Raw genomic sequence first — 25,877 nt, 5'->3', positions numbered from 1 at the left:
CCCGAGTCATGGACGCCGGACGGTGGTGTCAACCCAAATCTGCCATTTTTATTTCCCGCCTTTATTTTTTTCTTTCTTTCTTTTTTTCAGTGTCGAGAGGTAGGTAGGTAGGTATGTCAGTACTGTAATCCTTTAAAATGTATCAGATTGGAGCTATCACCAGCTCTTGGCATTCTCTTGGCACAGGTGGATACGATCCACATATAGGTAGGTAGGTACCCGTGGTACCCTATATATAAATCGGACTTTATTCTCCTTCTTCATTTTTCCCTCCTCCTCCTCTCTCATTAATAAAGACTTTCACTACTATGATGTCGTTCACCGTGATCACTCCCTGCCGTATGGTTCAACACGTCATATACACTAGGTATACCTCTGTCTACCTATAACCCCCCTGCAGATTGTGCATAATCCTTCATTCCTTCTCCAATTTCCAGAATGCCTCCCTCGGTTAATCGGTTTATCCACAGGGCTGGGCTGACAGTCTGACCAAGAATTCCTTCCAATCCTCCCCGTCCCCGACTTCCCGTGCGGGAGAGCGTAAGCTGCATAGCATAATCTGCACGGGGCTTCTGGAAGAATGTGAGTGATGTGGGGAAAGGGGTAAGATAATGTCAGAAGGGTTGATAAGTCCGAGACCGAACGCTCTCGGAGTTTGAGCTTTGATACCTCAACTAGGGATGAATGACGACAACTAGGAAGTATTTGTGATGGAATTCTTTTTTTTCTTTTCTTTTTACACCGATACAAGCCTCATGTATCATCAGGTATGATAGATGGGGAAGGGGTGGAAGAGGAGTGTTCCCATCATCTGTTAGATCCATGATGCATTCCGTATTCGGCATCCAGCTTCAACCCTAAAATCCATCTTGGAGGTACCATTTTGTCCTCACACCGAACAGGAACAAACAAGTCCCATCACATGTGGGCATGCAACATGGCCATCATTTAGAATGGGCGGCTTTTCCATAGGGCTGACTGTTTGACGTTTTGGGCTTACACTACATGTACATACCCCACGTGGGCGCTGAGACTGATCGGCAAGTCAACTGTCAACAGGGTTACATTGTACTCGCTCGCGGAGAATGCCTCACCTTGTCTATCTAATTTGTGTGACTGGGTGATTTGGGTTGAGACCTTGAATAGAAAAAAACAAGATGCAGTGGATCGACATCCGACATGGTAACGAGAAGCAGTAGTCCGGGACTGGAATCATGGAAAAGATGCGGTGCATAGAGGATTGAATGATACAACCAAGGCCTTATCGGCATCGACAACTAAACATGTGGGACTTGAAGATACCCTTGGAGAGGTAAAACTTCCTTTTGTCTGGAGTAAGGTATAGTGAGTGAAGGGCTGAAATTAGACGTTGAAAGCCGGATAGTAACAAGAAGAAGGGTATCGCAAAGAATAGCGAACAGGATTGGAACTGAGGAACCATCACCAACTTGTAACCAAGACCTTTTGCGCGGAAAAGGGAGAAAGGAGACAAAGATCTATTGCAAAGAAACAGGTCATAACATCGTTCACCACACCTCTTGAACCCTCTACCACACTACCACACAACGAAACAACCCCCACTCCATGGCGCTGTGAATCGTTGGGCGAACTCCCCCACCAAGATAACAATGCATAAGACAAGAGAACCAATAATGCTGATGTTCCCAAAGAACTTCGTCAAACGCCTGTATGCAGTCCATACCGTACTCAGCCTATGGGAGGTGCAGCATAGACCCGGAAGCGACTTGCCCCACCGAGCGCTGGATACATGTGTGTGTGCTGTCTTTGTGCTTGGATGCCTGCAGTGCAATGCACGGCGGCTGAGGCTCGAGTTACCTCCAAAACCTAAAAGGGACTTCCTTGGTGTGGGCTTCCCGGTGAGCCCTTGAACAAGGGCTAATATCGTCGATCCTCGAGTGGTACATTTGGACCATAGAATCCGCCTTCATTTCCCAGACATGCGAGACAGACACCCCCACCATACACCTGTGTGTGTCGTTGCCAACCGTGCCCATCGTCATTGATAACAGAGATGATTTCCCCATGAACCTCGGTCTCATTCTGGTGCCGATTGCCGACTGACGCGCGATGTTCCATATGTCCTCCAACGAACTGATAGTCTTGGGAAACTGGTGGAGGTCGCGGGAATAGTGGTGATGGTGGCAGATCGCTGGATGGATGAAATGCTGACGAAGATGTTACAGTAGTTCCCCTTGATAAAGAAGAGCTGCTGCTGGGTATAGGTACACCAACTGGCACACTCTTTGTGTATGATCTTCGACGCGGTATCGCCGCCGCATCGGCAGGAATCGAGCTGGGGATGTCAAAAGACGAGGTGTGACCGATGTAGTTCAGATCAGGCTGATGGATAAAGCTTCCGTCCAACCCTGGTGGAATTAATACCACAGATGTGGGCTGACGGTGCTGAAAGGCAAAGGCCGTCTTGTCCAGGGTTGGCGGTGTCAAAGGTGGTGGAGGTGGAGGCGTTGTAAAGTGTAGTCTAGGCTCACCAACAGACACACCGTGCAATTCGTTATTTTCCCTCTGAGCAGTTGATATCCCGAACCCATCGATCTGACGGGATTCTGTATGCAGATGTTTTGGTCCCCTCCCCCCTTCCCTACTCGTTAAACCTGGGCTGGTTGTTCCATCGCTACTGGTAAAGGTCTTGGAAGGTGGCATATGTCCGTGAAGCTGATCGAGAGTAGAACTCGAACTTGAACTTGAGGATGACATGGGCTTCTGGCTGGTGCCACGTGATGCTGTAGCTTCGGGATCACTTCGATGGCTGTGTTGATTGTTCTGATCGCCATCCATTGTCTGTGGATGCCTAGACGGGTGCGGGACTTTGGTGTATGCACTTGAAAGTGAATGTGACAGTTTGTGCATCGAGGTGGGCGTGGCGAGGACTAGGTTTTGACTGAACCTCTTTGGATGTGATCCTTCCGTGAGCTCTGTCCTAACCAGCTTTACACGACCCGATGATGCCTTGATTTCCTTGACCTCTGGTTGGCTCCCGCAATTCGCCGAACTGGATGTTGATGATCTTCGTCGGGGGTTGACACACCAAATGGTGACGATGATCAGAGTGACAGCAATGCCCAAATATGCATGGACAGCAAGGAATCGCAGATGATGCTGATGCGCAGGACGTGGCTCCAACTGCGTGCTACTACCAGCAGGGAGATTGATGGTGGGCATGCCTACAGTGTCTCTTATTGACAGACACTTCGAAGGATTACCCGATGTAAGCGCAGCTATGCACACTGTAGTTCAGACTCGATGGTTGGCTAGCTGCCGCCTACCGTGAATGCGCCAGGTACATGTAAGACGTCCACCTAGCCTAGATACCGCTGTTAGCAATCCATCTTGAGCTGCCCAAAGCCGTTTTGACAACCACGTACCTATTGGTGCGCTGTCCAAGAAGAAACTGCCGCCTTTCTGAACCGGAACACCACAACCTAGGTCCTCCTATACCCAGGATCACAGTGGATATCTTTGTAGGGACGAGCTGGAGGAATCCGAGAAAGACAGAGGAGATAACGTGTGCCAGTAGGACGAGACGGGCTTCCACTCATATCCAAAGCCCGTACTGGAGCTCAAAGGCAGGCTGGAGAAGACTCGAAACGAACAGGAGACCGAAAGATGAGGACTTGAAAATTGAGTTGACGGGTGATCATGGCGTCTTATAAGGTTTGGCATGCTTGTGCTTGCCTCAGTCCTTTTTCTGACGGACAGGGAATCCCTGCAAGTTTGCACCTGGGAGGAATGTCATGGAAAGTGCGTGGAGGTGTAACGCCAAAGGAATACTCTCCGGAAAAAGAGTAATGTCTGAAGAGAAAACATGGGTCGGAAACGAGGGGCATCTCATCTCAGCAGGGGCTGGATCGCACTAACGAAGAAGGGTTAATTAGGCATCGGAGGATGGTCAGCATCCTCGAGGTTCCTTGGATAGGACAAGGGTCGAGGCAACGGGCGGCCAAACTCAAACCTCCGATTTCGACCGTGTCTCGGGCTTTGGGCGAGTCGGTGGTTAAGGCGAAGAGACGTGCATGAGCTATCTGGCGAGACGAGCAGACAGGCCGTGATATGTCGACTAGCCGGCTTTTGCAACTTTGTGGTACGCGGCAAGCAGGCGTCCTTCTGTGATGGGCGGCAAATTCTCCCAGCCCTATCAGCCCTTTGTCGCTTGCTCAAGAGACTCTGGCATAGGTTAAGCACCTGGGCTTCATGTGAACAATCCATGCAAGGGGATCTGAGGACGAAGTAGCGTGATTGGACCAGACCTTGCGAGGTCAAAGTTCCGAGAGATGTGGCCCATCGTCATTCCAGCTTGTCCGGCATGTCCCATGCTTCATTGGGTCCTGCTGTGGAGTTCAGCCCTAACGATTGTGGGTGATAATGGAAGCGACTCTATGCCGAGGCCAGACAGGGCTTGACGACCAGGGATCGCTTGGTGCTTCGCTTGACTAGAAGACCAGGTGGAATAAACCTAATGCTGGTTTATCTGTCAGCTTGGTACTCCTGGTACGCTGGACGAGATGTCCCAAATCTTTCCAGGACTCAATGAATGGCCAGGTACGAATCCGAAAGGCACCAATACGGTGTATTTGAATCCTGGAAGAGTTTACTCATAGTATGAAAACGCCTCGGCAAGTTGACCCGAGGTCTCGAGCCAACCATCAAACCAGCATTGGACCGTATCCAAAAAATGCGGGGGTTTCATTAGGTTGCCGATTGTCAAGCCTTGATGGCACCGTAACAGTGCGTGTTCAGCGACAGTTTGGTGTTGATGGAACCCACCGAACAGCGGTTCAGCTGTAGTGACAGTACAGCGCCTGAACATCACTGTGTCCAGTGCACCAATCCCCTGTCTTGGTAGCCCTATGAGCCGCCACAGACGTCTGTCTGCAGTAGCACATTTGACACGCCCATTCAGTGTTCCCAGATTGGCATTGGTTGTTGCATGTGTTGTCCCCTCGTGAGACCTTGTTATCGACTGATGGGTACTTGGGCCGATTCGCCTTGCTGACTCCGAAGCGCGTGGGTCACTGGGTCGGCGGCCACACTAATGTACAACCAGTTTGTTGGTAAGAGACAGGGCACTAGACGCCAACCGATCTTTGCGTACAGTGGATGTGGCAGGATGGAGTAAGACGGGAGATTCGAGTACGACAGCCAGTGATGATACATGGACTGTTTTTGGTCATGCAGCCCTGTGGTGCCTTGTTACCATCTGCGGTACGCGAAACGGCTCGGATGAAGTTCTGGGAGCGGTGGTTGGGTCGGGGGCCTTAAAAGGCGCTACTACAACTCAAGGAGACGTAACGCGAGGAGGGACTGGGTCATCGTTCGTACAGAAGGAATGCAAAGTATCATCTTGGACAGGCGCGTGGCGGCTGATCAATTGCCGTGAGGTCGTTGGTTCAGCTCGGATGGTCGTGTCTAGCAGGGCTGTGAAGAGGGATCTTTGCGATTACGACAATGGATTGGAAGTTGAAGGACCCAATGGAAAGGGAAAAGCGGACGATGTGATCTTGGATTTGCCAAGCTTGAATGGTTGGGATCTTGGTTTGGTGTTCTTGAGGATTCATGTGGAAGGAAGCCACTGAACACCGACTGCAGGCAGAAGTGAGAAGTGGGAGGAGACGGTCCGACCTCGGTGGGGCCCGGGCCCGATTGAAAACAAAAAAGAGGGGCTCTTTCCTAACCTCAGTGGGGCTAATTAGCCCACGGATGCTCCTTCCTATGAGCCACCACCACACTCGGACACTCGTGATCATCGTGTTGTTTCTCGTCAGGCGGCCGGCGGTGAGCTGGTCGAGTAGAGGTTGGACCTGAGCCACATCGTTGCTCCTCCTCAAATTGGTATACAGAATGTAATTGGTCAAGGTACCTAGGTAGGTAGCGTAGAGGAGACAGAAAATAAAAGGGCTGGTCTTGACCCTTCCGCTACTGAAAGAACCAACTTTCAGCTGCTCTGATGAGGCTCATAGAGGGCTTTCGTCAATCACATGTCGTATTTCATCTTCAAACTGATCTTGATTTAAGAAGAACGGCCCCCGCCGGCATTTTCAGGTACCGTGCTTCCGCGTGTCAGTGGTGTAGATCTCCTTTCAGGTCGGAAGCATCCGTGGGAGGCCTTTGACTTGGCAGCTGAACAACGTATTCCAGCCGCACAATCTGGGAACAAAAGTCGCCACCATAGAGTGTATCTTTGGACATCAAACAAGCGGTCTGACGTTACTTTGAACAACAAGAACGATCGGGAGACAGGTACACAATGTTTGCTGTGGTCGTCATGACTGGAGCTGGTGGTTCGTCTCTTGGTAAGGTGGTGGTGGTGCCTGCTTTGCTTTTTCTTGCGGGTTAAAAGCGCCCCCGTAACGGTCAATGTGCCCCACCCACATTGCGCCATTCCGCCTGCAGCCCTCCCAGGCGCTCCTTCCATCTCAAACAGCTTACGTGGAGGTGTCCAAGATCTCCACGTCTTCTCACCGATCATTCTCAACTTCAATTATTCTAATCAACCGATGTCATTAGGTTGGCTACCTTTGTCGGTGCTTGCTAAAGTCACATTTCAATTCACAAGTGACAGTTCACCACATCGAGACCCCGCGGCACCCGAGCCAACAACAGCGAAAACATGATGCTATCAGATGCTGACCTTGGCGCTCGTCTATGTCGCTTACCCTGCAGACGGCCGGGTCGCTTCGGTCGGGTACGAATCCTGATTTTACCTACCCGTGTCCCCCTTTTTCCTTTCTTTTCGTGGTTCCGACGATCCAAGTTCTGGCAACGGCTCGACACCCTCTTCACCATCCTTCAGCCCTATGAGACACGTCTTGACTACATCCGTGCCTGATGTCTTGTTTGGTACCTTGATACCATTGGATACTAAATACGTTGTATTCTGCTTGCCATGCCATCAAACACTCCTCTCTCCCCAGTTCCAAACCCGTGACTGCGATTTGCTGCGACACATGTTCGTCGTCACCGAGAAGGACCAAAAGCCGACCCTTCACCCAAAGTCCAGCTCGACCAGGATCCGGTAACGTGAATGTCCCACAAATTGCTGACATTGAAGACTCGTGGTCCAAATGACGGACGGAGAATGATGTCGTTGCCTGCTGACCCTTCGACAGTTCTTCCAGTCTACCACAGTGGGGTATCCACCAAATTACAGGGCCCGTCCCCGCCATCTCCAGGGTCACCTCCACGGATCCTCGTCCAACACCAAATCTCCTTTCTGCGAATGCCCACGTAACCATCCAAGCATCTTCACTACTCAACCTCCACCGAGACACGCAATACGGTCCGTCAGGTGTTTGGGGATAAAAATGGATAATTGGATCAAACCATCTCTAATATCTGTTAGGGACACCGCTCCCACTTCGATACCTCGCCTCCAAGCTACATCCCGCTGCGTGGAAGCGGCGCTTGACGATGCGGATATAGAGGCATCCCCGCCGTCGTTGCAACGTGCTGTTTAGCGCCTATACACTGTATCCTTCCCGATTCGGTATTCCCTATCCGAATTGGCGGGTTCCCATTGGTCAAATCCAAGCATTTCGTACCCAACCGAAAGGCTTGGAGCATGGCAAGGCACAACAGCGCTGTAGACCGTGAATTCAGCGCCTTCCGACCAGTGGACGCAACAACAACAATACCAAGCCGCGGACCACATGGACCACATACATGGCTGGGGAAACTTTTGATATGGCTTCATACTGAAGACAAGTCATGCCTGGGTAGCATACGATATGGACGTGGGATTCCTCACGGGAAAATCAGGACGGTACGTACCTTGACCGACAACTTGTCCAGCTGAGTTCAGCTGGGGGCAACATGAGGCTGGAGTTTGCCTCCAGCTCATATACACTTTCACGGGACATTGAGGCTGCGCAGCCAGAGATTGCGTATACCATCGTATTGCCTAGAAGTATTCACTGACCATCAGGCAGCAGGGAAGTGGAATTGACAACACGAACAATGTCCATCAACACGAACCATTGCGTTCCGATCGTCCTGCTACAATAGCAATCTGGCAGAGCCGCATACTTCTCGTCCCTGTCGAGCTACACAACACCCGGCAGCTCAGTCAGCGATGACTATGCCCATTCCCCCCCGCCGCAATGTGGCTCAGAATCAGAACCCGCTCTCGTCATCAGGATACGGTTCAGCTACCCTCCGACCGCCGGTCTGAGACTACGTTCATCATATTCTCCGGATCGTATCTCCAACAAATGGCGCCCAAGAGTCACGATACGGGGTGTAGTTACTTCATATGCTTTCAATGAGCCACAGAGCGGTCAAGCAATGTATTTGGCTTTCTTCGAGATGAAGCACCTATTACAGGCAAGGTCCTCGACGTTACGACAAGCCATCCCATCGTCACAGACATTCTAGCCATGCATGAAGTCCCAACAAAACCAAGATAGCATCTGTTCTGCACAAACTCGAGTGCCGAGTCCTGATAATGCATAACCAGCTGTTACAGTGTCGGATGGGTATTCGTGGCACTAAGAATGGAACCCACACCATCATGCTCATAGGGCTCAAGGCAGCTTGGACCAGATCCATTGAATATGCGCTTCTCTTCTCTGCTTGGTCGGAAAACGAACTCATAGTCGAGCTTCGCACTTCTTCGTCTGGTAGCCAGTGGTTCCGTCGAATAGCGAACGAGTTGCGTCCATTATCATGACCCAACCACCCGTGACGAATGAACCCCAATCTCCGTCTCGCTCATACGACCTTCAACCGCCCCTTTCACTACACCTAACCCAAGAAAGTTCGCGCATTGGTACCCTTTGGGCAGCACTCGCCTCACTTTCGGGTAGCACTAGAGATTACCCAGATGTTCAAGTACGGCACGGTGGTTAGTACTCCGGCGGCTATGTAACTATGCGGCGCTAGGTCTCCGATTGCGGCCGCTTAATCCCGGGACCGACTGCACTCCTACCACATAGAACCGCACATGTGTTGTTACAGCTCAAGCAAGCGCTTACACAACGGTAGGTTTTGACAAATGGATGGGTATAAGGCTCTGGGTCTGCTACTCTGGCGTAGCTTGATTTCTAAGCATTAATTGACACTCATACGGCGTACAGACTTCACCTGACATGCTTTCTTTTCGCATTATTATCATGGATGACTAAACAACGGAAGATAAGCATGGCAAGTCTTAGCGTCGAGTCAGCAAAGGCTTGATCATGTGTGTGATCAGTGATCTCGATGAGTGACTGATCACTGGATCAGAAGGGCGATGAAAGAGATGGAGGTGATAGGTTGAAATCCGCTTCTTGGACTCTGGGCTTCCAATGTCATGCTGTTTACAGCCAGCCTCACGGTTACCGCTATGAAAGCCGACCACCAAATGGATCTCCAGTGGGATCTTGGTCCCAGCCATTGCTGACCTAGAGTTCTCGAGCGATACTTCCTAATTCGGTCAGCATTGCGGTGCTATCCAGATCAAGGATTGGAAGACAAATGCTACCTATACGACTAACTGACCAGCTCATTGGGCGTGTCATGTACCTGGTTTAAACGTCCACTTCGTGGTTGGCTATCAGTAAGTATACGCGGGTTATTCTAAACATATAGTTGTTGTGAAAGGATATGTTGCCTGTCGAACAATTGAGAGGACAGTGTCTACCTACCTCCCAAATGACTTCAAGGGCGTTAAGCTCCTTCCATTCCTTACTCTCTTGTCTTTACGCTTCGAACCTTTCTATAATGTTTTCACATCAAAAGTAACCGTCAGATAATCGGAGTGAAAGCTGACATCACTCGAGGTGGTTGCTATTCGCACCAAGCGCTCGGCAGACCTCGTGTTTTTTTCAGCATGCTATTACGATCATTGATGATAAAATAGTAGAAGAGCGTCAGCATTGCCGGGCTTCTTCACTTTAGCTTACAACTCCCTCCACAACGTTCTTTCTCTCTCTCCTTAATCCAATTCAGTTTGTCTTTTTCTCTTCCCCCTTCTCCTTCTCCTCTCTCCTCTCCTTCTTTACTTCTTTACAAGCTTCCCACCCCGGATTATTAGACCGCCACCAACGAACTAGCTCTCTTCATCCTAACGAAAGTCCAAGAGGAATCTTTCGGTTCGGTGCTAAAAGGACTTAGGATATCTTGTCCCCGACGAGAATTCCTGAGTGTTGTCCAGGTAATATCGACATCCCTCGTAAATAAGGGCTTTCTACGCCCTTTGCACATTTTCACAATTAGAGGTAGCTACAAGTATTTTGAGCGCAACGCAAACCAAAAACTCAACGGTCTCATTACTTCCTATCTCCCTACAACACATCTCAGACCTGACCATTTACCGCCTACCTACTTTCCAGCCTTCACAAGATTCCCTACCTACTCTCAACCATCACTTGTTTTTAACCCGCACCCTTCTGAACCGATCAAACACCCAAATTCGATTATCTCTACATGGCTTGCACGGGATGGACGCAGAGTTACGCGGAACAAGGCCATGTGGTTCCGCACCCGGCGGGGATATACGGGCATTGGGAGTGTGGGAGTTCGAGGTAGAGATTTGGCTGCTTGTAGTGCTGCCTCTAGTAAGGGTGTGTCCGCAGAGGAAAGTGATGGTGACTTGACGAATGGGGATGGCGTTTGGGATGGCGTTGGTGGACATTTTGTAGACTTGTAGTTGGAAATCCGGGTATAGCTGAAGTTTAAAAGGAGTGCGAAGATTAACAGATAGTAGAGTAGGACTGGGAAGGGGGTAATTCTTGAGGCTTTATACTCGACTTCGTGGGAATAAATGTTTGTGTGGCGGATGGAGAAAAAGGCGTATGATGCATTGTCGACTGGAGAAACTAGAGTGATTAGCGGTATTTCTACTACACAAATAATCTCAAGTGTTGGTAGGACATGGGCTTAGGATGATGCTGAGACTGCAGACGGTAAACTTGTGAGTTTTGGGCTTGAGGCCATCACCGTATTACGAGACTGTAGCTTGAGCTCATCGCAGGAGTTTAACTGTACTATAAGCCATAGAATTCAAGAGGTCTAACCACGTTAACTTTCTTTACCTTTCCAGTGCTTCGTTATTAAGAGGGGTTCATCTGTGACGCATACGCCGTGGCTAAGGGAGTGTTCTCCTTGTAATCAAGAACGAAGGTGGTAGCGAGGTGATAGAGATCAAGAAGGACGCCGAGCACGGCACGGTGAGGTGTTTCTGGACAGTGAGATGATGCACTCAATGCTCAACATCGTAAAGAACTTGAATTACCTCTACACTGGTTTATGGTGGGTGCAAAAGCATGAAATACTGAACTCAAAAGCAAAAAAAATACCCCGCCAGGGACTCGTACCCTACCTAGTCTGCGGCACGATGTATAGGTAGTCGATAGCGTTTGCGAGTAACCGCCGTGTTGAACCGCTATACTAGCGGGGTGTTATTTCCTTTATTAATGAATAAAAGAAACGGGAAATTTGTAAAAGGTGCCCGGTTAGGTGGTTTTGTGTGTCTATGTACGGTAAAGAAGGAAGGCGCGGGCTTGCTTGACTCTATGTGGTTGGTCTGCGGTCTGCGGACGGTTTGATGAGGAAGGAATGGCGGAAGCTACAAGGTTTTGGGAGCTGCCTGGATCCTATAATGTCGATAACGATGTTGCAGTTGCTGTCTGCTTGGTTTCTGGACTCTCGGTGAGCAACAGATTTTGTTTCGGAGTCGGAAGATTGAACGGCAGATTTCTTCGTTATAAATCCTCTTTTCGACGACACCTTCAAGCTTTTTCTAAGATGAACGGTCAAATAGTTCATGATGGTAGGTACATTTCTGTATTGGCTATCGTTGATCGCCGAACTTATATAGGTAGTGTACCGCAACGTCACGAGATTTCCAGCCCCTTCTCTACAAAGTACGCTGATTCTCGGTCATGTATTCTTCACATTTTGCCCAGTTCTTTTCCTTGAAGCGGGTGGTCAGACTATCTCAAGCTACCCCAAGGTACCCTGGTCTCAGTGGGTTCGAACCTCACTACTTCCCTAAATTCTCCTATCAACATAGTCTTCTGGCGGCACAGAACATGGACAATCGCCATATCTGTTATATCCCCGTACTGTGAGGGCAGCATGACAGAACGACCTTTAGCGAGCTGAAGCGTTTAGCTAATAGTAAAGTTGAGATGGAATGTGAAGGCTGGAAGGTTCGAAACACATTACTGTACCTCTACGTGACAAGTTTGGGCCGTGTCTGGAACCAATTGTCCAGGTCTGAGGCAGTGAACAAACGATTGTAGCGGCCCAGACTCTTGACCGCTCAACTCCAAGGGTATTTCTACCTACCTATTTACCTCTACATGTACCTCTAGTCACCTGCAGTTGTAGGCACGGATAATAAGAAGGGCGAAGTTGGAAGTCCGTGCCCTAGCTGCCCAAGGCAAGGTAGAGAGAGGTACCTAGAGGTATTCACTGAGGTGGGCTTCCTATTCAGCGGCATTTTATTGCCGGTACTTCCACTTTGGCTGCCTGCGGCTTTTCTCCTACTTTCCTCTTCCGTTCGTGCGCGAGGATCAAGAACTTTTCTAACACGCGTCTTCACCTTCAACAAACGACCACTAAAACTACACTCACACACAAGCCCCTCAACTAAATTCGTATTTGCAGGACGTAGACTTCTTGTGCTCGTTTCTCCTGGTCACTATCTTCCACCAGTAACAACTTCTTTACACGCATTTGGTCTGTCTGCGGCATCAACAGCGATTCAGTCTTCTCGTCCGCGCAAAGAAATCAGCCGCGACACTGAAATATCAGTAATCACTGCCCGGCCTGGCACTAACCAGAACATCGTCAACCACTCGCTGGTCATCTGTCGGGGGCGTAATCTCCATATACAACTACATAGAGGTATACCTCCACACGCCTCCATATCTCTACATCTACCTCTACTGACTACTAGTCCTCTAGGCCGTGTTCATTGTGACAGTAGTACAGTAGCGGAAGCATTTTTCTGGTGGCAGAAAAGCTTTGGGTTAGGGTTAGAAGAGATCCCCTTACTGCACTACTGCCACAACGAACACGGCCTAGTCACCTCTAGCCAGCCACTCTGATCACGTCAACTTCAAACCTCAAAACTCAAATTCTCCCACCTCGGTCACCACTCACCCAAACCTCACAACCTTAACTCCTCATCCTACAACTCCCTCAGCCCCAACAACCGCCAAAAATGTCCTGGGGCCCCAACGCCAGAAACCCCAACAACCTCATGCCCAGGGGAGCCCGTGACTACGACCCCATTAGTCCCCTCCACTACGTCTGCGGCCACCTCTGCGCAGTCGGCACCCAGCTGTTCACCAAGCCCGGCGACAAGGATAAGGGCGAGAAGGATATGTTAATCCTACCTCCTCGTAAGTATTTGGTGGAGGTAGCCTGGCCGTGCTCGGAGTGTAAAGATTCTCGGGCTTGGGTTTGGGAGAAGGGAAATGGGGTGAAGAAGGGGGAGTATGTTAGGAACGAGGACTTGATGCCTGTTGTTGGTAGTAGGGCTCCTGTTGTCGTTGCTGGGGCTGCTCCTAACGCTGTGGCTTCCGTCGCTCAGAAGCTTGAGAAGGAAAAGGAGAAGGAGAAGGAGAAGGAGAAGGAGAAGGAGAAGGAGAAGGAAAATGAGGAAAAGCACATGCAGCTTGCGAAGGAGATTGAGCGGCTCGAAGAGGAAAAGATTTGGCTTGAGAAGCAGCTTGAGAAGCTTTTGTTGTTGCCCTAGTTGAGGGATCCTCGCTATGCTGCTCATATACCCAGAGGTACTACCTACCTTTCTCGAGGTATAGAGAGTAGCAAGAAGAGCTGAGGCAGGAAATTGCAACTGACGAGTGCGTTTTCCCTTCAAGCCAGTTTGCGTGTGGAATAATTCTTTGGAGGGAGATATTGGCGGTGTTGCTCACAGTCCTGCGTGAATCTTACAGCAGAAGATGACGAGATTGGAAGAGAAAGCAACCATCGCGATCCAAACGTTGAACCAGGAAAGCTGACTCGAGTGTGCCCCTCGCGAATTGCAGTGATTACGTACAGTAGACGTGGGCGATGGTGGGTGACGACTGGGACAGTATTTGTACCTGAACGAGCCGCACCTTCTTTCTCCTGCCTTTGATCTTTCCCATCTCGCGCTTTTTCCTTTCCACATACTCTTTCCTTACTGTCTCGTGCACCTTTTACTTCTTCTCCTTTCTTACAAAGTCCACAAAATTTCTTTTTCATCTACCTACTGCACGATCGAAAGCATTTCTCCGGTTAGCTCATCGCAATTGGAGCAACACGTCCAGCGCCCGTCTCCTCCACGAACAGTCATAGATGGAACTTCATAATCTCAAGGATCGTATCGCATCATCCCCGGGCCTCCACTACTCCTGGGCAACAAAATACCTTGACCCAGCTGTCTCGCTACCTTTACTCTCTCCTAAGCCCAACCATACATTAATGGGAATCTGGTGTGCCAGAAAACCGTGCCATAGAAAAAACCGTTACAGAACGGTGATATCCGTTATCCTCGAAATAAACGTACTCCTCAAAGAAACCGTTCAACTCAAAGAAACCATTTCAACAGAATCCCTAAGCTCTGATTGGCTAAAATAAGAATGGAGGGCTATGTGTTGGCCGGGAGCTAGTGAGAGTTGAAGAGACTCCCCTTTTAGGAAGGGACGATAGAAAAGAGAAGGTTTGGAAGGGAGAGAAGGAGAGAGAAGGAGAGAGAAGGAGAAAGAAGGAGAGAAAAGGAGAGAGGAGGAGACGGAGTTCAAAAAGCCAAAGTCCCATCGACTCCCCAACTCTCCCAACTTCAACCTTTTCATCAACGACAACGACAACGACAACAACAACAGCTATTATCCCTAGGTACGGATCCATCCCATTTCATTTCGTCAACTAACTTCCATATAGGTAATTGACGTGATAGCGATAGCGATAACGATGACGATAGCAATAGCGATAGCGATAGCAATAGCGATACAAGGTAGTGAACTTAGTAGATTAGATTTTAGGTTGGGAGGGGGGTAACGAGGTCTTAAGAAGGCACGAGGTCTTAAGAAAGTAATTTCGTAGTGTAGAGTAGAAAGAAGGTAAGAAGCACCCATTCCCAAACTAATCCAGCCAATCAGATCCCTCAGATCTCCCTGGAACGGTTTTTCTGAGCTGAACGGTTATTCTGAGCTCAACGGTTATCTCCAAAGATGGTGTTTGCTTACAATGAACGGTACCATGGAGGTACGGTGCTATGCACCCCCAATATCCCATTAATGTAGGGCTACCTGCCTATCTTTACTGCTTGCGAGAAAGGACGTCGCTACTCCGACTCATCCTTCACTCTCACCTCCTCCTTTACCCTCACCTCCTCTTTCACTTCGCCCTCTCCCTCCTCCTTCACCTCCTCTCTAACCCCTTCTTTCTTGACCCTCTCCACCATCACCGCCAAGTCCCCATCCAAGATTTCCTTCGTCTCTTCCATTATATTGTCCATCTCCCTCAGCAATACCCGATTCACTTCAGCATAAACATTCCTCCATGCCTCCCTCTTCACTTCCTCCTCCGTGATGTCCTGATACGTTTTTCTTTTCATCACGTCCCTCAGTTCCTTTTCCAATATGAGCTGCACGGCGCCTCGTATATCTTCTTTGATGTCTTGTGTGTTTGCTTCCGCTCCTCTAGAGGTATGTCCCTCTTCTCTCCTGGAGTCTGCATGTGACCGCCGTCTTTGTTGTTCTGCACGTTTCCTTTCCTTTGACTCTTGCTTTAGTCTTCGTCGTAGACTAACCTCAAGGTTACCTCTAGGGTTCTCTCTAGAAGTGCTTGCTCGTGTTGGTGCTGGTGCTGCTGGTCTCCGTAGCGCAGGGGTATCTCTAGGAGTGCGCCCTGGTGCCGTTCCTGGTGGAAGCTCTGATATCCGTACTCGCTCTGGCATTCTATAACCCTTATCCATCACGGATTCTGGTGCCTCTAGAGGTACTCGCAATGAGGGGTCAGAATCAGGTCCCACTATATCGTGATTCCCATCCCGCCGGACCCAATGATGAACCGGTTCACCTGGTGTACGATCCCGCTCGGGTTCATACACGTAAATTCCCTGACGGATGCACTGCTCGCAAGGGAAGGGTATATAAGTGTTGGGACGACAGATGTATGAATACACAGGCCGGCAGTCGACGAATGGACAGACGTTGGCATGAGGAGTTGGCTGGGGATAGTCGTGATAGTGACCGCATCTGAAGGTAATGTCGCCTTCGAGCATTATGAGGCACATGATAGCGGTTGTTGGGGTTGGAGCGTTGAGGGCTTTTGGAGGACTGAAGTGAGAAGGTGTCAGTTTCTGGCTGTTCTGGGCGCTCAATGGACCTAATGTTTAGTGGGTTTTTGCGATCTGTTCGCAGTTGGATGACCCTGGGAAGCATGGCGGTAGTGTGACGACTGGAGCATATGGGTGATATTGCGGCTATATAGATCAGACATGATGACCTGATCGGGAACGGAACTGCCCGGCTCTTCTCTTTGGGGTCAGTCCAGACACTACGTTACAATGATCCATGTCTTTCTGCAAGCTTGTTACAATGGACGTTGAGACGCTCGGTCAAGAAGGAATGGAATTTGTTAGAGCTGCACGTTGTGAACTCTTCAACGTAATTGCGCTAGAAATACAGGACCATCCACAAAAATCCAAGACCAGAAAACCTTAAAGATCTCTAGTTAGAACACGAGAAGATACAGCTTCAAGCACGAAGCCCCAACCAACGCGATGCAACATCTCACCGAAAAGGACACTTTAAAGGGGGAACTTTCGGAAAGTAAAGTTCGAGTCGGTTCGAAATATGAAGGTTCAATAGAGCATTCCACAGGGCACGCAAAGAGTCTAGGTTGCTGAGTGCTGACACAACACTCTCAAAGCACCCAATGCAAACAACAACCCATGTCTTCCACGTTATTCAGTTCATTCATCATTCCAGCTCTTGGAAACAGATATCGTCAGGGAAATAAGGCCTGCATCCACGTGGTGCCCATAAACACATGGTTTCTTTGTCCTGTGTCTTACCTTCGGAACGAGCTGTCACCTGGAACTATTCTAGAAGGTTTCTCTTTTCAGAGTTGTGATATCTCGTGCTTGGCATTGAAGGCTTTCAGTGAACTTCAGGCAGCTTTCCAGTCGTGAGAAGAACCATCAATGGTCTGGAAATGACATGCACATGCATTCATTGTTGACCGGAGACCCCGAAGACCCGTGTCTGAAATGGAACATGGACCCTTTCTCCGGTTTAACTTCCGGTAGTCCGCGGGTTTACGTCGCCAAAGGGAATCTTTATAAGAATCTCCCGGTGTCTTTCGTTCTGTCAATGGTTTCTTCCATTCGGTGTTCCAGTCCAGTTCAGTGCGATTCCTTTCTCCCCTTGCTGGCGTTCCTTTGATTCTATAATCTTCAGACTTTGTTCTTTCCATCTCTTAGAGGTTTTGAACCTTCCTCTCTTCTCTTAATCGACCCCATTTAATACCACAACCGCCGGTCGGTTCCTTCCTTTTGCCCGAACCAAGCACCATACACCAAAGCAACACTGTTATCGACCACACTACAATCCAGTCGTCAGCAAAATGCAGACTGCCAAGATCATGTCCATCATCGTCTGCCGCAATGAGAAGCGCGGCGCATACGAGAAACCACCAGGCCCGAAGCCTGTTGGTCCTAGCAAGCCTTAGGGGAACAGAGATGATACTTTGATCTCGATTAGATCACGGTCATGTAAGTACTAGTTGGGTCTCGAAAGGGTTCCGCTGACGCAAGGAACCTGTCAGTCTTCCATCTTTACATCAACTTTCCTTTCCGAACCACTCACTTGGATCACGACATGATTGCGGGCAATCACACATCACATACTCTCGTAACTCTTTTCTACACATAGTTGACGGGAACTACTGGGGCTACATTCCTTCACGACATAGCATATAGACTTGGACATGCATTATAGACATAGAGGCTGGCAGGCGCACGCTAGCATCAATCTAAACTTCCACTTCATTTCTTTTCTCTCGTGCACCTCAGGATGGAATTTGAACTCCGTGCATTGAACAAAACGGGAGTCTTCAATCCACTGCATCTAAAACTTCAACCCCATCTCCCTAAAAGCCTTAACACTCCCCTCAAACACCTCCCTCCTCTTCGCATCCACCTCCTTCCACCCCCTCTGCTGATCAACCCAGACCTCCTCCCTCTCTTCATTCTGCAGCTCCCCCCACGTGAAATCCGCAAACTCATTCAACTCCATTCCAATATCCCCCAGTCCCATCTCCACCAAGTCCGGCTGAATCGTGTGCAACTCCGTCTTCACAGCAGGCGGCATGATTTCCACCACTTTAATATGCTTGGTATGTTCCGCCTCTGGGCCCGTAAGTTGTGCGCGGAGGGACCACACGAGCGAGTGGGCGGCGGCTTTGGAAGCGGAGTAGTTGGCGCAGCGCGGGAGGGGGATTACCGAAAGACCGGAGGTGACGACGATGATGGAGGTGGGGTTGGGTGCGAGAGAGATCAAGTGTGGCATGAAGAGGGCGATCATGTTCAAGGGGGAGAGATAGTTGGTGGTGAGTTCGGTGGTGTGGGCGGCGAGGTCGATGGTGGTGGGGTTGGTGAACAAGAGGGTCTTTTGGAGGCCGGCGTTGAGGAGGATGGAGTCGAGGGTGGGGTAGGTGGTTGTGATGCTGGTAGGTGTTAGTAGGGGGATAAGAGGGGAGGGAAGGAATGGGAACGTACTGCTTGACCCAGTTGGGAAGGGCGGAGAGGTCTGAGATGTCAAAGGGCTCGGCGGCGACCTTGTCGGAACCGTGCTTCTTGACGAGAGCGTCGAGACGGTCCTTGCGGCGGCCGACGGCGATGACGAAGACACCGCTGTTGATCATGCGCTCGGCGAGCGCGAGGCCGATGCCGGAGGTGGCGCCGGTGATGAGGACGGTCTTGTAAGGGAAAGGCATGGTGATGATCGGATGGTGAAGTGATGGTTGATGATGTGAGTTGAGCTTAACAGAAAGAGTTGGCGAAGTCGTTGGGTAATATATATATTCTAGAACAATGGCGGTTGAATTGATGTATTAACTCCTAAGTCCGAAACTGTGGAGTCAGTCTGCTTCGGCAGTGTAGCAATCCGGTAGGGGTCCGTTTACCTTGTTGTGGGGCCAACATCGCCGGCATGACATGACCTCACGACTTCTTGATGATTCCATGTGTGTGAAAATATGTAATCAACAGAATCATTATAAAGCAAAAAAGCCACACTGCCACTTGAAGGATCCTGCGTCGGCCGAGGAGTATCGTAGTTTCCCTGTGATGTTGGAGTTTTGAGGTTGCGAGAATGAATAATAATGTCGTTGCCTGAGCCAGCTCGTTCATGCACGGGGTAAACTTTACGCCGAAGATATGGAGTGGGCGTTACTCCAAGTGCACCACCCTCCTCACCGGCTTCACCTTTTCAAACTCAACATCACTCTGCACCGTAACAAACGTTCTCCTCTCTGCCACTTCTCCCCTTCCGTCCTGGCTTATAACCCAATCCAACACAATCATGTACACTGTGTCCTTGACAAACTTTTCGTCTTGTGTATGCCTCAATCTCTCGACAACCAGACACTCATACTCCCCCGTCTTGAGCGTATATGGATGAGGAAAGTTTCTCTCCGACACGATGCCGAATGGTTGCTCATCCTCATTCTCCGGCTTCTTGAGGAACGCCTCGCTAAACGGCTCCGTGCGGATGTAGAAGTTGCAAACGTAGCCGTTGATGGTCAGTTTTTTGCCTTCGCAACCGACAAACTCCGGAACCATGTCACTCTTCACGTCCCTCCCTCTTCGCCCTTTACCAGCAGTCACAAGCGAACCATCTAGCAAAGAGGTCTGATCGAACGTGACGTGCCCCTCCCAGCCGCACCAACTCCACGACGGAAAGCTCTCTCGCCTTTGTGGGCGGGCGATGTCCCACGGCGGGGAGTCCTTGTGTAGCCTCTCGGGCTTGGGAAAGGACCAATCGTGAGACCAGCCCAAGGTGAGAGGAAATTGGCGCAGGGGAAGGCCCCATTCGAATACGGAAGGGAAGAGATGGCGCTGGAGGGCGGAGAGCAAACCGAGACAGGCGTTGAGGGAGTCTGAAGGCCAGGACATTTGACGGCTGGTGTAGTCTATGATGAGGCCGGTGTAGAGGAGGATGCGTTGAGGGTCTGTTACGGAGATCTAATGGGTCCATCTGTTAGCGAGGAAGCAGCATAAGGGAATGGCGAAGGGAGAACTAACGTCGGTATCAGTAAGGTTAAACCCATTCATCAACTGCCTAAAGGAATCCATAGGCCGGTCCGATAGATGCTCGTAACAACTGGGATCATAGGCATCGGGCGCTCCAAAGCGCTGGCAGGAGATGCCGAGCTGTTTGTCAGAGAAGAAGAGAGACCGCTTGGACAGCATGCCTTCCTGGAAGGTCCAGGCCCGAGTGTCCCATGCCGAAGCGGCCATTTCGTCCTCGACGACAGCGGGGATGGTGAAGAGCGTGCGGCCGTTGATAGTCTCATGAAGTTGCATCTCCCGTTCCCGCGAGACTCCGCAAAGGCCAGCGTTGGAGTTCTGGCCAGAGAGGGCAACGAGGGTTACGGCGGCGCATTGGTAGATGAGATCCATCATGGCGAGTTGCTGGGTCTTTTCGGCTTTCTCTTGGACGGAGAGTGTGTCCCAGGGTTTCTGATTGATGCAGAGGGCGTCGACCTGGAGGGATTGTCAGTTTGACGTCTGCAGATGACTTGACTCAGGTTGCTTACCCAGAGATAGCGCTTCCCAAGTTTCTTGGTGACAGTGATGGAGTCCTCAATAGTCTGCGGCAGAGTCTTCTTTTCCAAGGCCCCTTCCTCCGGCATAATTCCACCCCAAGTATAGCTTAGAGCGACATACTCGCATCCCTTTGGGTAGGGAACCACCTTGCGTTCAAGGACATCGATCATCTTTGTGGTGAATAATTCCTCGGGCTTCGTAGAGATGCAGTATTCTTTATGGTTTTTCCAGCAAACATCAAGGCCATTCTTCGCAAACCCAAAGTCAACAAACGGCTCAATCAACCGTCCATTGTACTGTTTCCGGTCATGGAACGTGTCTTCAGTGGCCAAGCATATAGCAGGGCCCGTCATTTCAGAGCTTTGCACACCTGGTTCATTGTCTGAGAAGAGCAAAGGAACTTGGAGGTCGTGGATCATGTGGCTGAAATGGCGCAGACCCAAGAAGATGGCACTTTTAGTCCTTGTCTCCTCAGCAAGGTACTGCCAGCCGGCATGTCGGACATAGGCAGGATAGGGAGTGAGTCTCATGCCCTTGGTGTCGGGACGTATGCCCTCGGTGGGCATGATGCGGTAGATGAGCCGGCAGAAGGGGCACGATGCTTGCAAGGCGAGCGATCCAAGTTCACCGAGGGCGAGCTCATAGGGCTTGAGGCGGACGAAGTAATCCCTGAATTTGTCACTGTCATCGGGAATGAGGCCCGAGGGGAGCGGTTCTGAGAGCTCAAAGGCCTTGAGGGGATTGTAATCGGCGCATCGTTTGCAAAGCGAGCTGGGCTTATCTTGGAGTTGCTTGAGAAGCTTTTCATCATCGGCAGAGAGCGGGCAAAGTTGGTTGAACTGCTCCTCTGGTCCGAAGTGGTCCGACTTCTTTGCTGAATCTCGGGACTTCTGCTTGGGACAGGGCTTTGAGGCAGGCTCAAGCTGTCGGCAAAAGATGCAGAGTCTGAAGTCGGGAGAGGCCATTTTGACGTTAGTCGTGTTGGGGTGAGCAAGGTACCTAGGTAGGCAATGACAATGAAGATGGGTGCAGGCTTACCAGTCCTTATGTTCCAGCTAAGCAGAGAAGGCTCTGGAGACTGGACTTCAGCTGAGTTGTGAAGCTCGCCCGTAACTGGCTGCCCAATATCTTTGACTCCATCTCGGCTGATGCATTGCTGCCTGGGTGCTTGTGGCGGCTGACGGATTGTGGGAAGTGGCTAGAGCCGGCTAAGTACGATCCTTGCCGTAGGATCACTTGGAGATGTGGAAAAGTGGTTGATCAAGACTCAAAGGAGAAAAAGACAAGCACGAGTTCCATGGAGCTGTCGAGGTGAAGAACAGCCCGTGTTAGTGGCCTCTGCCATTGACGCAGTGTTGTGGTGGAGGTGCGCTAACGTGGACGCTGTAGCCGTGCAAATACAGGACAGCATAGCGCAGAATGAGGGTGTCCGTCCACTCTGGGAAATATCCAGCAGGTGATCGATATTGGTCTCCCGCCGCCATTGCAATTCGTGACGCGGCGCAAGAAAGTCATCTCAAACTGAAGGAAGCTTAAAGGAAGGAGTTCAGATGAAGTTCAAGTTCGGACGAGACAAAGCCGGGAGCATCCACTGCGGTGTCGGTCTTGTCCCGCTGTTAGTTGCCGGACTTGCCGTAATCGGGACGGGCACGACTCAAAGCGGGTCGCTCCCTCCCTCCACCTCGAGCCGGCGACTGATGGCGTCACTAAGTCCGATCTTACCCCTCCAACAAGTAAACAGCATCAACACCCTCAATTGCTGGTGTTTGCCCAAACTCCGACACGTTCAATTAGAGGCCCTCAGCGTCGTTTCTTCTGTTGGTAAGTAAGTCCAATGTGCCCATTTGTGACATCGGAGATAGGCGTTAAAACCACTAACCCCTGCTCACACCGTGACTCCTTCTCCTCTTCCCCCATGCAACCCCTCATGCGGGGGGTGTCTCCATCCATGTCAACAAACACCACTGCATAACATATAAACATCACCACCTGCCCTTTCCCATGAGCAATTGAGTTCCCAGCCAAGCATCTAACCACCACAATCGGAACCAGACAGATACCAGACCAATAAACCCGCCAAAATGCCCCTCATCGCCCAAAACCCCCAGCCCCGCGTGATCCTAGGTCTCATGACCTTTGGCACCGACACCGAGACGGGCGCCCGCGTCACCACCGTCCCCGAGTTCAGCAAGGTGCTCGACCTCTTCCAGTCGCGGGGGTACAACGAAGTCGACACGGCGCGCATGTACATTGGTGGAAAGCAGGAAGCCTTTACTCGCGAGGCGGGCTGGAAGGACCGCGGCTTGACTCTGGCTACCAAGGTCATCTACCCCACCAACGGAGGAGATAACACGCGGGACAAGGTCCTGGAGAGCGCCGACATTAGTCTGAAGGAGTTGGGGACCGATTGTGTGGATATTTTGTATTTGCATGCTGCTGTAAGATACCCCTCTTTACCCAGACCAGGAATGTGGTGGTTTGGCTGACAGACATGTGAAAGGACCGCAAAACCCCCTTTGCCGAAACCCTCTCGGCCATCAACGACCTGCACAAAGCCGGCAAGTTCGTCCGCTTCGGCATCTCCAACTTCACCTCGTTCGAAGTCGCCGAGATCGTCATGACGTGCAAGTACAACAACTGGGTCCTGCCCACCATCTACCAAGGCATGTACAACGCCATCACCCGGTCTCTCGAGACCGAGCTCGTCCTGGCGTGCCGCCGCTACGGCCTCGACATCGTCGTCTACAACCCCCTCGCCGGCGGTCTCTTCTCGGGCAAGATCAAGTCGCACGACATGGTGCCCGAGTCGGGCCGGTTTTCCGACGTCAACAAGATGGGCGTCATGTACCGCGGTAGGTACTTTAAGGAATCGACGTTCCGCGCGTTGCAGGTGGTCGAGCAGGCGGTGGAGAAGGCAGGGCTTAGCATGATTGAGACGGCGTTGCGGTGGATGGTGCATCATAGTGCGCTGAAGATTAAGGATGGGAATGATGGTGTGATTATTGGTGTTAGCAGTATTGATCAGCTGGATAGCAACTTGACCGACCTCGAAAAGGGACCGCTGCCCGAAGAGGTGGTGAAGGCCCTGGATGAGGCGTGGAAGATTGCCAAAGTTGATACGGTCAATTATTGGCATGGAACGGTCGAGTACGGGTATGATGTGAGGGAGGCCCTGTTTGGGAAGAACGCGAAATAGGTGGAAGCTGTATGTAGTGCGGTAATGATGTTATGGATTGGCTGAGGCAAAGTCTATGGTCATGTTGTAGCCATTGTCGTGACTTTGATGTGAATACTTGTGACCACCTGAACATACCTAGGAACAACTCAAATGAGACTTGACTTTACTGCGTCGGTATAGCCATCGTCAAGATAGGTCCCAATGTTAGTCCCACTAACCCGCCCCGCCCCGACTTCCGACTGCCCGCCCGTCCGTACCATGTCCGTGCACTCCGGATGCCGTACCCCATACCGTGCGCGGCGCGGCGCCGAGCTTCCAGAATTCGGCCAGTTGTCTCAAAGTCCCGCAATTCAGGGAGGGCGGGGCGGGGGGGGCGCAGCGCAGCGGTTCCAGAACTTCACTTCTTCGGCTGGACCAGCATCCCCGGGCCGTCCGGAACAGTTGGGTCTCGTATTCCAGGTTTTCCAGAAAGGCCGTGATCCCGGTGTTTTTGAGCCATTTCCCCACATGTCCCCGTGTGTAATTTCCGGAGGTGTTCTGGAATCTGGAATCTGAATCTAGTGTAGAGTTCTGGAGTTCTGGATCTGAACAAAGTTCTGGACTATCATGCTCTTTCATGCTCTCGATAATGTTGGGACGTCTTAGGTTTTGTCTCTCAGCTGATATATCTGCATATCAACATGGGAGACTGGACTTCATACTCTGTAATTGCTTACCTAGTGATAGACTACCGTGATGCAGTCATGTAGCTATGCATTCATCTTACAATCTGAAAGCGACAAAGTCGGTCGGTCCGGCGAGCGATTGATCGACGGCAACACAGAACCGCAATTACGGCGATCTGCAAGGGATTGTCGTGTAGTGTACACGTGTACTATATATAGAGCTAAGGTAAGACCTACAGTATTTGACACGTCGGGGCGCTGCGGGCCGGGTCCATTCAGTCCCAAACGGCGATAATATGTGTGCACTACATGCACTAGAGGTAGTCACGGGAATGAATATTGAATACCTAGTGTAGTGAGTGGAAAACGAAGAGCATAGACGGGAGGTACATACATAGATACCACAGCGCGAGCCCGTCCGTCCGTCCGTCTGTCGTTGTGTTGGCCCCGGAGAGAAAGATGGGGGATGCCATTTACACGTACATCAATCCATCGTGGCGCCAGATCATACCGAGGCGATCGCTAATTATCGTTCGTGGCAGTGGCAGTGGTAGTGGTAATCAACTGCCGGTCCGGACTCCGAAATCACGCGCGCTTCTCAAAGCCCAAAGCTCAAAAAGAAGAAGCAAACATATGATGCTAAGCGCCGTCACTTACCTTTAATTGCCGTCTTTTTTTTTTTTTTTTTTTTGCGATCATCACCTGCACTTCGACCGGCAGCTGGTGCTGAGGTGTAAGTATGTACCTATGTACTGTAAAAGGTGGGAAGATTAGACGCCAAGCAAAGCGAAATGCAGGTGCCGGGCGTGAAAGTTGACTTGCATGCAGCCGGCGTTTCTTTGCAGGAGGACTCTTTCGGTTTCCGGCGGCTGCGATTGCGCTTTGCTGTCGGTGATCGAGGAAACCGTTTTCTTTTTTTCTTTTTCTTTTCTCGCTCATGATTGATGTCTTTTCTTGCGAATTCTAAACTAGCCTATCTGACAATTGTAAATTGGATGAAAATGAACTCACAGGCATGTCAACCTGAAAGTTTCCCTCTACTGCCAAGAAGGCGAAGCCGAGGTACACATCTGATTCTAGAACTGCAGTGATTCACCACAAAATACTCCGAATTATGTACCTATCTATTAAGATTCAGGAGATATTTCCCCTTCCATGGCTTCTTCTTCACGCGGACAATGCGAACAATGCGAACAATGTTTCGCCCTACTCTGGCCCACGTTTCAGATTTTGATATGTACCGTGA

General features: G+C 50.5%; 7 protein-coding genes across 7 annotated transcripts; 2 read left to right on the top strand and 5 right to left on the bottom strand.

Moving 5' to 3' along the window:
- Nucleotides 1-1,896: 1,896 nt before the first annotated feature.
- On the bottom strand, nt 1,897-3,201 carry NEUTE1DRAFT_143622 (uncharacterized protein; the record flags this gene model as incomplete). The annotated part of the gene is made up of 1 exon (XM_009849183.1): nt 1,897-3,201. The coding sequence occupies one exon, from the start codon at nt 3,199-3,201 to the stop codon at nt 1,897-1,899; it is 1,305 nt and encodes a 434-aa protein (XP_009847485.1).
- A 9,985-nt stretch (nt 3,202-13,186) lies between these two features.
- Nucleotides 13,187-13,723, top strand: NEUTE1DRAFT_35038 (uncharacterized protein; the record flags this gene model as incomplete). Its single annotated transcript, XM_009848783.1, has 1 exon — nt 13,187-13,723. One exon carries the CDS (start codon nt 13,187-13,189, stop codon nt 13,721-13,723), a length of 537 nt encoding a protein of 178 aa, XP_009847085.1.
- Nucleotides 13,724-15,295: 1,572 nt separating this feature from the next.
- Nucleotides 15,296-16,237, bottom strand: NEUTE1DRAFT_97336 (uncharacterized protein; the record flags this gene model as incomplete). The annotated part of the gene is made up of 2 exons (XM_009849182.1): nt 15,296-16,084; nt 16,166-16,237. 2 exons carry the CDS (start codon nt 16,235-16,237, stop codon nt 15,296-15,298), a joined length of 861 nt encoding a protein of 286 aa, XP_009847484.1.
- Nucleotides 16,238-17,915: 1,678 nt separating this feature from the next.
- Nucleotides 17,916-19,004, bottom strand: NEUTE1DRAFT_74891 (uncharacterized protein; the record flags this gene model as incomplete). The annotated part of the gene is made up of 2 exons (XM_009849181.1): nt 17,916-18,684; nt 18,737-19,004. The coding sequence occupies 2 exons, from the start codon at nt 18,952-18,954 to the stop codon at nt 18,087-18,089; spliced, it is 816 nt and encodes a 271-aa protein (XP_009847483.1).
- A 207-nt stretch (nt 19,005-19,211) lies between these two features.
- On the bottom strand, nt 19,212-19,482 carry NEUTE1DRAFT_115620 (uncharacterized protein; the record flags this gene model as incomplete). Its single annotated transcript, XM_009849180.1, has 1 exon — nt 19,212-19,482. A coding segment is annotated over one exon (156 nt), but the record flags the coding sequence as incomplete, so codon positions are not given.
- A 375-nt stretch (nt 19,483-19,857) lies between these two features.
- On the bottom strand, nt 19,858-21,753 carry NEUTE1DRAFT_36372 (uncharacterized protein; the record flags this gene model as incomplete). The annotated part of the gene is made up of 4 exons (XM_009848848.1): nt 19,858-20,141; nt 20,341-20,342; nt 20,418-20,725; nt 20,779-21,753. 4 exons carry the CDS (start codon nt 21,751-21,753, stop codon nt 19,858-19,860), a joined length of 1,569 nt encoding a protein of 522 aa, XP_009847150.1.
- A 1,054-nt stretch (nt 21,754-22,807) lies between these two features.
- On the top strand, nt 22,808-24,049 carry NEUTE1DRAFT_56202 (uncharacterized protein; the record flags this gene model as incomplete). Its single annotated transcript, XM_009848904.1, has 2 exons — nt 22,808-23,226; nt 23,289-24,049. The coding sequence occupies 2 exons, from the start codon at nt 22,870-22,872 to the stop codon at nt 23,982-23,984; spliced, it is 1,053 nt and encodes a 350-aa protein (XP_009847206.1).
- Nucleotides 24,050-25,877: the final 1,828 nt, after the last annotated feature.

Source organism: Neurospora tetrasperma (genome assembly GCF_000213175.1).
Source record: "Neurospora tetrasperma FGSC 2508 unplaced genomic scaffold NEUTE1scaffold_1, whole genome shotgun sequence".
Classification (NCBI taxonomy): Eukaryota; Fungi; Ascomycota; class Sordariomycetes; order Sordariales; family Sordariaceae; genus Neurospora; species Neurospora tetrasperma.
This window is presented reverse-complemented; position numbering and strand designations above follow the sequence as displayed.